At 38.2% G+C, this 16,331-nt stretch overlaps 1 protein-coding gene across 1 annotated transcript in view; it reads right to left on the reverse strand.

Moving 5' to 3' along the window:
• Positions 1–16,331, reverse strand: part of FRAS1 (Fraser extracellular matrix complex subunit 1) — a 466,232-nt gene that overhangs the window by 105,906 nt on the left and 343,995 nt on the right. Inside the window, exons 33-36 of the mRNA XM_014544766.1 lie at positions 9,425–9,539; positions 7,766–7,903; positions 5,605–5,637; positions 107–238 (exon numbers count right to left, since the gene is read on the reverse strand). Of these exons, the coding sequence (XP_014400252.1) occupies positions 107–238; positions 5,605–5,637; positions 7,766–7,903; positions 9,425–9,539 (418 nt within the window). The remainder of the gene's footprint in view (positions 1–106; positions 239–5,604; positions 5,638–7,765; positions 7,904–9,424; positions 9,540–16,331) is intronic.

Consider the following 16,331-nt stretch of genomic DNA (forward strand, 5'->3'; position numbering starts at 1 on the left):
GGAGGTCGTTACTTTTTGGTAAGCATCAAGAGGTTTGAACAGGAACCATTGCTAAAATATGGTTCCATTTTCAGAGCCATGCTTCTTTCGGGCTCCCAGTTCTTACCTATGGAAGTTCTGCCTCCTGGGCTGACCTTGAGCAGTGGAGCTGTGACCTGGAACACTGGGGGGTGCCGATCCGAGTGAAGTAAGTGAATGGTGAGGGCCATCTCCGGACTCGTGTGTTCTCCATCCGAAACTAGAAAGGAACACACACATAAATCTGCTGTAGGCTGGTCACCTTCAGGCTATTTCCATAAATGTGTAGCCAGAGTTTTTTAGATTACCATAGCACTTTGAAGAGATGCTGACAAATGGGGAAAGTGAGTAAGCAAGATACTGTGAGCTATTCTAACAAAACCTTTTCTAGGGGATAACAAAAAGGGTAAAGGGCCATAACAACAAGTTCATTTTAAGAAGCAAGTTTCACAACAACGTGATACTGATAAATGTTAGTGGAAAGAAAAATAATACAAAACTTGTACCCTTATATGATGTTGGTAAAGGCTTTTATTTATGGGATTATTTTTTTAATTAAATTCATTCTTCCAATGTTCCAGGGAAAGATTTTTTTTTCAAGAAATCTCTTTTAGAAAGGACATGTCCATGTCTCCTTAGAAAATAGCTTTTGAACAGGACAGAAAATGTCCATACAAACATCTTAAATGGAATTTGGTTGGAAGTAAGCAGACCCTTTTTTACCTGGCTGTTATGCACAACACAATAAGTGGAAGACACCTTTGTGAACAAAACAGTGACCTTAAGATTTATTTCCCTGGATTACCTGACAGCCAAGTGAATACTGATCACCTGAGGGAAATGAAAGCAGAATTGCCTGATCCTTGATTCGTATTTCTACTTCCCATAACTTAACACACCCTTGCTTCTCTAAAAGCCAGGAGGACTGCCTGCCCCACCAGCTCACTGATGTGTTTATTTGTAGTAGCAATTGAGAAAACTGCACTATTGATTACTTTATTTTTCTAACTTTATTTACTATGGATTATTTTAAATGTGTGCTATGTTTTTAGAGGGGTTGGTTATAAGAAACTGGTTTCCTCCTTCACTTTCTTCTGAACTTAGGAACAGTCAATAGGAATCTGATCTGTATTTTTCCAAAGAAGACATACATATGACAAACAGGTACATGAGAAGGTGTTCACATCACTGATCATCAGGAAAATGCAAATCAAAACCACAATGAGATATTACCTCACACCTGTGAGAATGGCTATCATCAAAAGCACAATAATTAACAAGTGTTGGTGAGGATGTAAGACAAAGAAAACCTTTGTGCACTGTTTGTGAGAATATATATTGTTGCAGCCACCATGAAAAACAGTGTGAAGGTTCCTCACAAATTAAAAATAGAATTACGATATGACTCAGCAATCCCAATTCTGGGTATTTATCTAAAGAAAAAATACAAAAACCAGAACATTAACTTGAAAAGATATCTGCATCCCCGTGTTTACTGCAGCATTATTCATAATTGGCAAGGCATGGAAACAACCTGTGTCCATTAATGGATAAGTGGATAAAGAAAACATCATATATATGTGATGGAATGTTATTCAGCCATAAAAAAGAATGAAATCTTGCCATTTGTGACAGACAACACGATGGACCTTGAAGACACACCATATGATTTCACTTACTATATATGTGGACCCTAAAAAATGAACAGATTAGTGGTTGCCAGAGGTAAGGGATGGGAGGTGGGTGAAATGAGTGAAGGTGGTCAAAAGGTACAAACTTCCAGTTATAAGATAAATAAGCCCTGAGGATGTAATGCACAACATGGTGACTATCCTATATAATAAAAGGCTAATATGCAAATTGTCCCCTCAACTGTGAGTTTGACTGGGAGTTCGTTCAGGGGGTGGGGCGGCCAGCCAACAGCCTGTGGCCCCTCTCCCTGGCTGGCCTACCCCAACTGTCCCTATTGGGGAAGGCTGCCTGGACCCCACCCATGCATGATTTAGTGCATTGGGCCTCTAGTAGTAAATAATACTGTATTGCATATTTGAAAGTTGCTAAGAGAGTAGATCTTAAAAGTTAAGCATGAGACATCACACAAACAAAATGAAGGATAAAAACCACATAATCATATCAATAGACGCAGAAATGGCATTTTAAAAAAAATACAGCATCCATTTATGACAAAAACTCTCAGCAAGATGGGAATAGAGGAAACATGCCTCAACATAATAAAGGCCATATATGACAAACCCACAGCCATACTCAATGGGCAAAAGCTACAAGCATCTCCTATAAGATCAGGAACAAGACAGGAATATCTGCTTTCATCACTCTTATTCAATATAGTACTGGAAGACTTAGCCACAGCAATCAGATAAGAAGAAGAAATAAAAGGCATCTAACTGTAAAAGAAGAAGTAAAATTGTCATTATTTGCAGATTATGAGAATCCTAAAGATTCCACCAAAGAATTACTAGAACTGATCAATGAATTCAGTAAAGTAGCAGGGTGCAAAATAAATCAGTTGCATTTCTATACAACAACAATTAACTATCAAAAACTAAGAAAGCAATCCCATTCACAATTGCATCAAAGAAATTAGACAGGAATAAATTTAACCAAGGATGTAAAAAAACCTATACTGATAAAATTATGAAACACTGAAGAAAGAAAATGAAGGAGATACAAATAAGTGGAAGCATATACTGTGTTCATGGATAGGAAGAATTAACATCATTAAAATGTCCACACAACCCAAAGCAATCTATAGATTCAGGACAACTCCTATTAAGAGACCAATGGTGTATTTCATAGAACTAGAACAAATATTTCAAAAATTTATAAGAAACCAAAAAAAAAGACCCTAAATATCACAGCAATCTTGAGAAGGAAGAACAAAGTTGGAAGAATCACACTATCTGATATCAAACTATACGACAAAACCACAGTAATCAAAACAGCATGGTACGACCATAAAAAACATACATACAGTTCAATGGAACAGAATAGAGAGCCCAGAAATAAACCAGGGCCTTTATGGCTAATTAATATTTGACAAAGGAGGCAAAAACATATAATGGAGTAAAGATAGTCTATTCACTAAATTGTATTGGGAAAATTAGACAAATATATGCAAAAAAATAAACTAGGCTACCTTCTTACACTATACATAAAATAGATTAAGACTTAAATGGAAGACTCAAAAAACATAAAAATCCTAGAAGAAAACATAGGCAGTAAAATGTAAGACATTTTTGGTAGCAATACTTTTTTCTAATATATCTTCTTGGGTAAGAGAAACAAACAAACAAAAAAACAAGTGGGACTACATCAAACTAAAAAGTTTTTGCACAACTAAATGAAAAGACAACACATTGAATGGGAGAACATATTCACTAATGATATATCGGATAAGGGGTTGACATCCAAAATTTATAAAGAACTTATAAAATTCAACACCATTAAAAACAAATAATCCAATTAAGAAAATGGGCAAAGACCTAAATAGATACTTCTCCAAAGAGGACATACAGATGGCCAATAGACACATGAAAAGATGCTCAATGTCATTAATCATTAGAGAAATTCACAATGAGATACCATGTTACACCTGTCAAAATGGCTTTCATCAATAAATCAACAAACAACAAGTGTTGGCAAGGATGTAGAGAAAAGAGAACCCTTGTTCCCTGTTGGTAGGAATGCAAATTGCTACAGCCACTGTGGAAAGCAGGATGGAGTTATTTCAAAAAATTAAAAATGGAACTGCCTTATGACCCATTGATTCCACTTCTAGGAATACTAGTATATCCAAAGAAACCCAAAACACTAATTTGAAAGAATATATGCACCCCTATATTCATTGCAGTATTAATTACAGTAGCCAAGATTTGGAAGCAGTCCAAGTGTCCATCAGTAGATGAGTGGATTAAAAAAGCTGTGGTACATTTACACAACGGAATACTACTTGGCCATAAAAAAGAAGGAAATCTTACTCTTTACAACTGAATGGCTGGACCTGGAGAGTATTATGCTAAGTGAAATAAGCCAGTGAAATAAGACAATACTGTACATTACTTTGGCTTGTACAATAATTGAAATACTTTTTTTTCTTTAAAAAAATGTTTTAAAAGAGAAAGCCAAGTACATACAATATGATTTTACTTATATGTGGAATCTAATGAACAAAATAAACTAACAAACAAAATAGAGACAGACTTATAGATACAGAGAACAGACTGACAACTGAGGGGAGGGAGTTGGATAAAAAAGTTGAGAGGATTAAGCAAACAAACAAACACCAAAACACTCATAGATGGACAACAGTATGGTGATTACCAATGGGAAAGGGGGTAGGAGAGGGTCAAGGGGGGATAAATGGTGATGGAAGGAGACTTGTCTTGGGGTGATGAACACACAATACAATATACAAATGATGTATTGTAGAATTGTACACTTAAAAATCTATGTGATTTTATTAACCAATGTCACCCCCAGTAAATTCAATAAAAAAGTTTGCATCACAAGAAAATAACTTTTGCAACCGTATATGGTAACTTTTGTTAACTAGACTTATTGTGGTAATCATTTCTCAATATATACAAATATCAACTGATTATGTTGTACACCTGAAACTAATATGTTATATGTCAATAAATATCTCAATAAAAAATTTAAAAACATGATATAACATTAAAATTTACTGTTGATTCAAGTGTGATTTTTAACCCTCAAAGAAAAAAGGCAGGTCTGGGAGTTTGAGGAAGGTGATTCTCCCTCCCACACCAACATGAAAAAAGTGACAGGACATATGGATGGTTGATTCTAATGGAATAGTCAATCCTAACTAGACAGCTATTTAAGGATGCCATTTATAATCAACCATCCTCACTTTAGATCTAAACAAGAATGCTTGTCTCTGTTTTGCCCAGCATAGATGTCAGATCCAACTCTGTTTTTGCTTGTTGGCACTCAGCTTCTAATGGACAGTGAACTAAAGCTGGGATGCTGAGGTCTCCTACACACAGCTTTCACAACTCACTCTCTGGGCCATAACACTTCTCCCTCCGGTAACAAGGTATTCAACGAAAGGCTCTATTTAAGACTATATACAACCACTTTCACTAGGTCACATAGAGATGATTATGTGCCAATAATTGTCCTGGGAACTTTACATAAATATAATCATGACTTATTTTCCCCACTGATGGATGAGGCATTTAGGCACAGAGAGGTTAAGAAACTTTCCCAGAGTAGGCTGAACCCCAGACAGCCTATATCCAGAGTCTATCATCTTAACCACTATTACCTCTTTTTAATAGGTATTTGAACAAGTTGAAATGGGACTCAAACAACACTAACCTTTGGTATCCTTGGTGGATTGTTTTTCTTATGAATACAAAGTTAAGGTATGACTATTTAACTAGCCATGTGATTATTTTAGAAGAAACTTGTCTCATGTAACTTTTAAGCAGTTCTTAGGAAATAGTTAAAAGTGATGATGGAGAGAGCAAAAAAAAAGAAAGGACTAATAAGGAAAGGAAAAATTCCATTTTCTAATAAAATTGAGTTTAAAATCTTCACCTGTAAAGTGGAATTTCACCGATTCTGGGAGACCTGCAAGAACAGAAGAGAGAAAATCAGTGTACTAAACATTTTGAGGTCAGAAATAGATGGGGAAGGTATAAAATATGTGGCAGAGGTTAGAAAAGTAAAGGATGTTTTCATCTAAATTATTATAGTTTAAGGAAAGGCTACCAGGCCATTAGATAATGTTATGTTGAATTTAAAATTAGTGTCACCACTAATTTTAAGTAACCAAAAGAACCACAAAGTGGTATAATTTTATATCACAGCAGTCAGAGTGATTTATAATACATTCATTCAGATCCCATTTTATCAGTACATAAAACCTTACAAATCCGTGAGTGTGGGTGATGTCATATATCACTGACAAGGCTGTCTGGTGGGTCAATTCCATTGTAGAATTGAGTGATGCCTGGGACAATGAGTTACACACTGTAACAGTGTGAGAGATTTATCTCATGGCATTTACCCCATAGATTATACAGGACAGGATTCTGCTCTCTCTAAAAAGGCTTTAGGAACTCAGGCAAGTATAATGGATATGGAAATAACTTCAACCATGGCTGACATGTTTTCTTTTTCTCTAATCCCAGGATATCCTGAGTTTCTTGTAAAGTAGGTCTTACAAAGTAGGGGTTAGGGAACCATGAACATTTTCATGGGCTATTGGTTACCCAGTTACTAAATACTGGGGATACTCCTTAGAGAAGTGGCCTACCCCTATCCTTAGAGATTTTTAATCTAATTGAGTAATTAATCATGTCCTAGACAATTACAGTTATATAAATAATGGCAATTATTACTTAAATGTTGCCCATAATTTAAAACAGAACTCTAAAATTATTTTATCCATGTTCAACTCATCATAAGACATCAAAGGCTTTTCCATATTATCAAAGTTACCATATAAAAATAATACTGTATATTAGTTGTATTATGTAATACATATACCTTAACAATCATAAAGAAATAGCTTCAAGATTTTTAGAATCATTTCGAGGCACAAAAATATTTAGGATAGGGACTCAACCTCCTGCTTTCTCAGGAGCAGCTCTGATTACTGGGTCAAGGGGAGACATAAGGGGGGCGGGGGGCAGTAAGGATTAAGGCTATCTTGGCGTAGTGGCAGGGCACATACTGGCTTGATTTAAAAATTCAGTTATTCTTTTACTTAGCCTTCTCTTCCTTTAAAAAGGTACCTCCTGACAAATCCGTGTTTTAATCCCAAAAGGTCACCTGCACTCTCCACTCCTATATGGGATCTTCCCTGAAGCACTGTGGGATCCTTCTCACTGTATTCCTTTCACCCACATGTCCATCCACCCTGGCTTCCTCCTCAAATCCATTCATATCACTGCAGTTGAAGAGTTCTTTATGAAAAGACATCCCCCTAGATCCTAAACCCTCCACTGGGTTCTTGTTGTTGGGATAAAGATCCAAATCTCTATAAGTGTACAGAGCCTCTAAGGTCTGGCCTCCATCTCCCCCCAGACCCATCCCGCTCTGCTCAACCATCCACATTCCAGACACACTGGACTTTTGTTCAATCCCAAGAATACCACATTCGCTCCCTCGCCAGGAACTCTGCACAAGGGGTGTGTGTCCTTTCTTCGGGAATGTTCTATAACAAAACAACCCCAATATGCACACTTAGCCTAGTTAGCTTTTCCCTATTTATCCCAGGTCCATACCACACTGGGTAGCCTCCACTGAGCCTCCAGTCTAGGTCAGTGTTGTTACATCTAATTCCACCACTTATCAGAGCTCTTATCTCAGCCTGCAATTAAACATTCATTACTGGGATTATTTACCAAATTCTGTCTCTGTACAGCACTTAGAACCCCAAAGTCGCCAAGAACAGGATTCATGCCTCTTTTTGCTTATCACTAGATATTCAAGGCCTCACTCAGTGATTGCCACATAGTAGGCATAAAATAAATATTTATTGAAGGTATTTCTGCATGCATGAATAAATTAAGAAAAGGGATGAACTGAGCCCAAGGTACATATTAACCTGCAAATCTCAAGCTATTTTGAACAGCTATAAAGCAGCATCACCTAACTACCTAGGAGGACGACAGGAAGAGTTAGGGTGAGCCTGCCGTGAAGAGCCACAGAGGATAGTTTAGGTGCCTGAAAACAGAAAAGAAAGCATTACCAGCGAAGGAGAAGGCCATGATTTCCTGGAGGTGGGGGGCTGCCGTGGGAGGGCGGTACATGATTTTGCCCTGGTTAATATCTTCCTGTGTGAAATACCGGATGGGAGAGTGGGGCTGGTCCCTATGTTCGATGATACCTGGGGAGAAGGAGACTGGGCATGAGCATCAGCAGTAGTTCTGGATGACTAACCGAATCACCAGAGACATCAGCTGCCTTTCCCACTGGCGAGAGCCTTTTATCCTTCAGGAACTACTGCTCTCAGGTTGTTGTTGGTATACTATTCTCCTGTTATTCAAGAAAATGCAAATCTGAAACCCAAATAGACTCTTGACAAGGAATCATTGACTATAAACAATAGAAAGACACAAACTGCCCCTACTGTAGCTGAGCCCAGGTAATTCTGCAGAAGTCATAAACACTGTACCGTAATTATGAGATTCTCTCTATTGAGTTTAAGTTCAAAGGTCAAGGTGACTGGGGAATGGCACAGACTGGTCTCCTGGTGAGCTGCAGAGAGATTTTTATCCATCTACCCTCTTCCTTTCAGGAACTCCTTAGTCTCTGTGATGATCTCTGGCAATAGTAACATGGGTCTTGACTATTCTAAGACCTGGATTTACAATGATCACTTTGCTTGTGATAAATGCTTAGGAGCTGTCTATTTGCCTGTCATTTCTAAATTTTTCAGGTACAGAACTGTGATCATCTTTCATGTCCTATTACCTCTTCCAAAGGAGGACATGAGTGAGGCTTAGTGTTGGACTAGTTCAACTTCTGAAGGGCTGAGAGACAGTCCATCAGGACGCAAGTCTGAAAGTACTTCATCTCTCCCCAGCAACACAGGGAGAACGAGTCTAGCTATGACTTAGCAGAGTAAAAATGGTGGATGGAGACTTTTAGACTTTTAATTTATTTGGATTTTATCAAAAGGGTAATGGAATTTTTAGACTTTGATTTCTCCCTGGGAATTTGATCATCTGAAAGGCTTACATTTAGGGCAGGGACTGGTCTTGGGAGGGCAGCCTGAGAGCCGGAAGCAGAATTATCTTAATAGAAGCTGATCTCCTCTCCACCACCTCTCTTTGGGCATAGGCCTATTAGTTAAACCCAGCGTTCAGAGATCTTCAGGCTGAGGACTCATGGTAGGGGCCCACCTCTTCTCTGACTGTAGTTCCACATTCCAATGATCCCCTATGGGAGGAGGAGAGACTTATCCAATTGGGAAAGGGACTGAGTATGGGTGGCTCAGTCCCCTCTGAACTCTCTGGCAGAGCTCCTTGTCCTTAGCACATTCTCTGGTCTGCTCACCTCTAACCACACCAGGGCAGGCTCTGTCCACACAGACAGTGCCTGTGTCTGTCCAATTCTGCCTATGCACAGGCGGGGGAGCTCAATCCAGTGAATGAAGTTATATGCACACTATGTTCTCCAGTACAACTCTGTTGATACCTAAGTTGACACATTCATCTCCATAGGTCTGACCACAATCTCTCTCTCTTTCTCAATTGGTTCTAAACTCATAGGATGGGAACAAGGGGTATCAATAATTGTTACTTCTACAAATTCAACAAGTATAAGCGGACAAAACTCCAGAGCTTTTAAGACTCATCGACAGCTAGAAGACATCATTTAAGAGATCATTCACTGCACATCTTACCTTGACTTGGATGCAGAGGTAAAGTGACATTGTATATAATCTTTCCACTTGGCTTCTCAGAGTTGACAAAAGAGAGAGAATGAGGCTGAATCACAGTCAGGTCATCTTCCCGAGCCTAAACAAAGTTTAAGAAGGAAGAATGGTCAGAGGCAAAAACAAACCTTATTAAAACAAACTCACTCTGGGCTTTTAAATTAGTCACACATAACAAAGTCTTCTCTGAGAATTCAACAGAAGGGGCTGGTCTCTTGCACCACAGACTGGTCCCAGCCTTAGGAATCTCGCAGGATTATAGAGTCCTCTCCAGATCCTCTTGCACCCTGACTCTTCTCCCCCTGCCCTCTGCCCCAGGTTCGTGCTGGTGCATGCTCTGGGAATCCTAATATGATCACTTTCCCTAGGTGGAGCTCCCAGTGCTGCAGGTTTGAAAATGAGCCACCACAGCTGGATATTCTAATATTCACAGCTGGATTGCTACATCTTTGCTCCTCCAACTTAACGAGCTATGGTTCATCTGGTAAAAAGTTCCTTCTTACCCGCCCTCCCGCCTCCCCAGCCTTGCTGACAGGAACTTTGATTCTTTCTGCTTTGGTTTGTGTGTTTTTTGAAACTGTGATGGATTCAAGGACTAAAGACGAACTCAAAAACCAACAGAGGCTCATCATTTGAATTCAGAGATTTAAGAATTATTTGTTTATTAAAGTAAATCATGAAATAGTCAATATTTCTTTGTCTCCATGCTACTACCCAAATGAACTAGATATTGATTTTCTCTTCTAGTTTTCAGAACCCAATGAAGACTCAAGCAAAATTAATCAGAAGGCCAATGTGTACGTAGCTTTTACTATCCATTCACCTGTGAACATCCATCACCGACTAACAGTGACAACACTCAAAAAAGGGGGCGGGGGAAAGACTCAGAATCCCTTGACCCGGCATAACAGTGAGTTGGGGACAGCAGCAAAAACACAGTGGAGGGAAGAGAGGGGAAAGTAAGGTGAGCATGGGCCCTTTGACTGGGTCACACAAGCTGTCAATAAATCAGAACGGAAATATCAGGCTCTTTGCAGGCTCTTCCTAACCCCCGAAGGGTTAGAGTTTGACAGCCTCTCCTGCTCTTTGAAGCTTTCCTTCTTTCAGAAGAAGTTTCCCTCTTTAGGAAAGTAGGGCTCAGTAATTCTCACGGAGGAGGGCGTGGTGTTCTTCCTTGTAACCACAAAAAGATTGAAGGTTACAGTTGCTCTTTTAATTGTCCCCAAGGCATACTTGTCCTGGGGAGAGGCAGCAGTAGCAGGTTAGGACAATCCTCCTGTCGTAAAGAGTCATATTTCAGGCCATTGCTCGGCTCTGGAATGTACAGAGCAAGGAAAATCAGGATTGCAAAATAGTACCTGGTGTCTCACCCTAAAATAAAACAAGTAAGGGCAACAAATTAAAAACATATGCCCTATCGAAGGTGTTTACAGCCCATGAATGTGTGCACACAGCTATAAATGTGGACGTGTGTGTGCACAGATACATGGACAAAAAGGTGCAGGCTCAATATATTGTTTGGTCTGTTTGCCTCCTTCGTAATCTCAAAACCATCAGAATGACTGCAAATCCTGAGTATTATGAGATATTTTTTAAAATCTAGATGTTCCTAAAACAATAAAGTGATAAGAAGAGAGAATTAGCATGGACATAGGACTATGGAAAAGAGAAATATGTAGCAGCCAAGGCAACCGATATTTCATATCCATGAAATTTATGGATACTATTTCTCTACTAATAGAAATATACACTAGGTAGAAAAAGGACTTAATTCTCCAAAGAAAGCAATATTAAGGTTGAGATGTATCAAAGTATCATCAATTTTAATATTGCCTATTTGGAATGTTTAATACTCATCAATTAACCATAGTAAGAAATGAGAAATTAAATTTCATAGAAATCATTACAGAAGACACTTTTTATTAAAATATCTGTCAACAAGAGAATCTTACAGAATAATGAGTTTATAATACTCATATTGCTTCTGCATATATCCAGAATCCAACCACTTCTCCCCACGGCCATTGCCACCACCTTGCTGGGTTACCAGGATGACCTCCCAGCTGCTCTCCTGCCCCATCCCACAGCCCCCAGGTTATTTCAGCACAGCAGCCAGCATGATCCCTTTAACAAGGACAGTAGCCCTCTGCTCAACACCCTGATTGGCTCACCATTTTACTCAGAATAGAAGCGAAATCCCTATAATGCAGTGATGGCGAACCTTTTGAGCTTGGCGTGTCAGCATTTTGAAAAACCCTAACTTAACTCTGGTGCCGTGTCACATATAGAAATTTTCTGATATTTGCAACCATAGTAAAACAAAGACTTATATTTTTGATATTTATTTAAATGCCATTTAACAAAGAAAAATCAACCAAAAAAATGAGTTCAGCGTGTCATAGGTTTGCCATCACTGCTATAATGGCAAGGCCAGACATGATCTGTCCCCTTCGCTCCCCCACACACTTAGCAAATCTGTGAATTCATGTCAATTACACTTGCTTTCACTCACTCTGCTCCAGCCCTACTGGCTTCCTTACTGTTCCTTGAACATCTAAGCAAGCTCTCAACTGGATGCCTGTAAACGCATGGTTCCCTGGGCCTGGAATGCTCTTTTTTGAATATGTGCGTGGCCGTGGCCATCTTCCTCACTTCCTACAAGTCTTTCTTTAAATGTCATTATCTTAATAAAGTCCACCCTGACCACATTATTCATTTATTTATTTTTTTAAACATTTTTTATTGATTTCAGAGAAGGAAGAGGGAGAGAGAGACAGAAACATCAATGATGAGAGAGAATCATTGATCGGCTGCCTCCTGCAGGCCCCACACTGGGGATCGAGCCTACAACTGGGACATATGCCCTGACAGGGAATTGAACCGTGACCTCCTGGTTCATAGGTTGACACTCAACCACTGAGCCATGCCAACCACCTTATTTAAAATTACAACATAGGTCTCCTCTGCTCCCACCACTGCATTTCTAACACCCTTGTCTCTGACCTACATTTTGTTTTACCATAACACTTCTCACTAACATGCTATAAGTGAGTTGTTTATTTTATTACTTATACCTAAGAGAATGTAAACTCCATAAGAACAAGGATTGTGTTCATTTATGGGTGGGTGGATCCCAACCACCTAGCATATGGCACATATTACTTGATAAAAATGTGTTGAGTGAATGAAACATATCTGTGCCGTGCCAGCACAGCCAAGGGTTTGGTGAGCCTGAATAGGGGCGGTGAAGGATTAAAGAAAAGACAGACAAAGAGAATACAGCTGGGGCTGGTGGATCTCCTGTGCCTGGATGAGGCCACAGAGAAGGATCCAGCCAGCAAGCTGAGGCTTTATTTTATAGCCAGAGAAAAACAAGGTAGTGGTAAACATAGTTACAATGTTCTTGTGAGTGTCACTTGTTTTGGCAGCACTTGCTGCACCTCCCACAGCCCATTAGCTACCCAAGAAGGATCTAGGGGGTGGCCATAAGGTCAGACTTAATTATGCTAAGAGGGTTCTGCTCTCTAAGCTGGGACTTGTTTGTGGCTCTGCCACAGGTCAATCCGAGGTTTAACTCTAGAGCCGCTCCCTACACATATCATCATAAAAAGATTAAGCTAAGAAATAAAACAATAAAATACTTTGTATAATAACATAATCAGTAACTTTTTTATAATACTTTCCATTGCATTTCAATGTCATCTGAAGAATTGGATGGGGGATGGGGACACAAACATTTTAACACTTAAGCCTTAGCAAAGTGTGCATAACTTAAACTTCTAGGTCAGGATTTACAAACATTATCATTTCACCCTCTATTTAAAAAGATCAATTTCACATGTTGACTGCCATTCTATTAAAGACCAAAGCCCACAGTGGGCCTGAGAAATCAGGCACCCATGAATAATGAGATGAGATAGATAAAATGGAGGTCCTACAAGAAATTATCTTCTCCCATAGTTTATTAGTTAGGACAGCAAATTAATTCATTCATATATTCACGTAGCAAATTATTAAGAACCTACTATGTGCAAGGTACCAAGCAAAGAGCTGTGGGACATACACGATAAATCATATATAGACCCTTTTTTCAAGGAATTCTAGTTTTTTGGAGGGGAAAATCATAAATAAATCTAAGGTAGGAAATTCTGAGTGGTGTGAAAGGCTCAGATAAAGCACAGCAAGAATTCCAAGGGTAAACAAACGTTTCCAGAGATTGCAGATAATAATCCTATTAGTTTTTGACAGGTCTCAAGTATAAACATGGACACAGAAGCTGGCTGCCACACAATAAATAGAGCAAGCCCAGACTTGAGTCTGCATCACAAAAGAGATCATCTAACTGGATCCCTGCTGGGCCCAATAGAGTGGTCTTAAGAGAACTCTGCTACAGCAATCACTCTGAAAACAAAGGAAACCGGGAAAGAAAAGCTTATTCAAGGCCTTTCCCACAAGTGGTGACTTTGGCCAACCCAACCCTGAGTATTGCAACCATTTGAAAAAGGAAATAATAAATATGTCTTTCACATTAAGAGATAATAGAGTTTATTTTCCCTTTAAGAAAGGAATGGGAAATATGACATTCAAATTGTGTGTGTGTATGCCTATATGATTAATTTATTTGAATTTGAAGGGGATACAGTTTAGGGAGTTATTAATTATGAGAAAATAGGTCTGACAATATTCATTTAATCAGCAAATATTTACTAAGCAATTACTTTGTATATGGCATTGTGTGAGATGCTGAGGAAGATACCAAGATTAATTAATCAAAGGTTTTGCCCTTAAGGATTTTCCAAGTCAAATAGGGATGAGTACTTGGAAAACTTTGAGTTGATGTGAACCTATTAACTCATTTGCATAATCTTATACTATCTAGGCTATGATATTTATTGATAAATATGCATGTTTTTGGATCTCCTTGCCCATATATACTATGTATCCTAAATGTATATGTATCATATATACTTACATAGCTCTGTATCTTATAATATTATACATATGTATATACATATCTTATATATGTGTGTTACATATAATTCACTCTACTCAATCTTTCTTAGTTATGTTCCAGTTATGTTCGTAGTTAACCACTACAAACCATTAGTGATTCTTAATAGTTTATCTCTCACCCAGAATATCTACTGATCTCCTAACCACCCTTAATAGACGCACCCCAAACAGAACTCATGATTTCCACCCTTCCCCCTAAAGTTCTCATACATTTCTATCTTGATGAATGGCATAATTTTTTGAAAAAAAAAGTTTATTATGTGAAAATATATAATTTACAGATTCTTTAAAATGCTTTTGTGGATGATAACATGCATGTTTTTGGATCTCCTTGCCCATATATACTATGTATCCTAAATGTATATGTATCATATATACTTATATAGCTCTGTATCTTATAATATTATACATATGTATATACATATCTTATGTATGTGGGTTACATATAATTCTGATGAACACTGCAAATTAAACCATAAGATCCCATTTAGAGGATCTTAGATTCGATGAATAACATAATTACAGAAAGGCCACAGAACCAATTTCAATTTAGATAGGTATTTGATTATGTTGCTTTTCACTCTACTCAATCTTTCTTAGTTATGTACCAGTTATGTTCGTAGTTAACCACTACGAACTAATAGTGATTCTTAATAGTTTATTTCTCACCCAGAATATCTACTGATCTCCTAACCACCCTTAATAGACGCACCCCAAACGGAACTCATCATGATTTCCACCCTTCCCCCTAAAGTCCTCATAAATTTCTATCTTGATGAATTTCTATCTTGCATAATTTTTTGAAAAAAAAAGTTTATTATGTGAAAATATATAATTTACAGATTCTTTAAAATGCTTTTGTGGATGATAACTTGATTTTTTTTTTAACCTCTGGGATTCCACAGTATGTCCCATGTTTCTATGTCTCTCAATCTATTTTGTTCAACAGTTTATTTTGTTCATTAGATTCCATATATGAGTGAGATCTTGTAATATTTGTCTTTCTCTGACCGGCTTATTTTGTTCAGCATAATATTCTCTAGGTCCCTCATTGCTGCCTCAAAGGGTAAGAGAGCCTTCTTTTTTACTGCTACATAGTATTCCATGGTGAAAAGGTACCACAACTTTTTTGTTCACTCATCTACTGAAGGGCACTTGGACTGCTTCCAGATGCTATAAACATGGAGGTACATACATTCTTTCTGATTGGAGTTTGGGGTTTCTTAGGATATATTCCTAAAAGTGGGACCACTGGATCAAATGGCAATTCCATATGTAATTTTTTAGGAAACTCCACACTGTTTTCCATAATGGCTGCACCAGTCTGCATTCCCACCAGCAGTGTACTAGGGTTCCCTTTTCTCCACTTCCTCACCAGCACTTATCATTTTGTTGATTTGTTGATTGTAGCCATTCTAAGAGGTATGAGGTGATTGCCTCTTAATATACTCAGAAATTGGGGCTTTTCACCTTCCTGTCACATCTAATTGACCAGGATATCTGTAAATATCTCTTAATCTTTCTCTAATGTCCCCCCTGACCTTAAATACTTTTAAGTGTATAATACAGTACTGTTAACTATATTGTTATGCAACTGATTTCTAGAAAGTTTTTCCACTTGCAAAACTGAAACTCTGTATGGATTGAACAAAACTCCCCTTTTTCCTCTCCCCACCTCCACCCCTACCCTCACAGGGACAACCACCATTCTCCTTTCTGTTTCTAAGAGTCCGATTATTTTAGATAGCCCATATAAGTAGAATCATCAGACTCTGTCTTTTTGTGACTGGATTATTTCACTTAGTACAATGTCCTTAAGGTTCAATCATATTGTAGCATATGACCAGATTTCCTTTTTGAA

The sequence above is a fragment of the Myotis brandtii genome, unplaced genomic scaffold, assembly GCF_000412655.1.
Source record: "Myotis brandtii unplaced genomic scaffold, ASM41265v1 scaffold111, whole genome shotgun sequence".
NCBI lineage: Eukaryota > Metazoa > Chordata > Mammalia > Chiroptera > Vespertilionidae > Myotis > Myotis brandtii.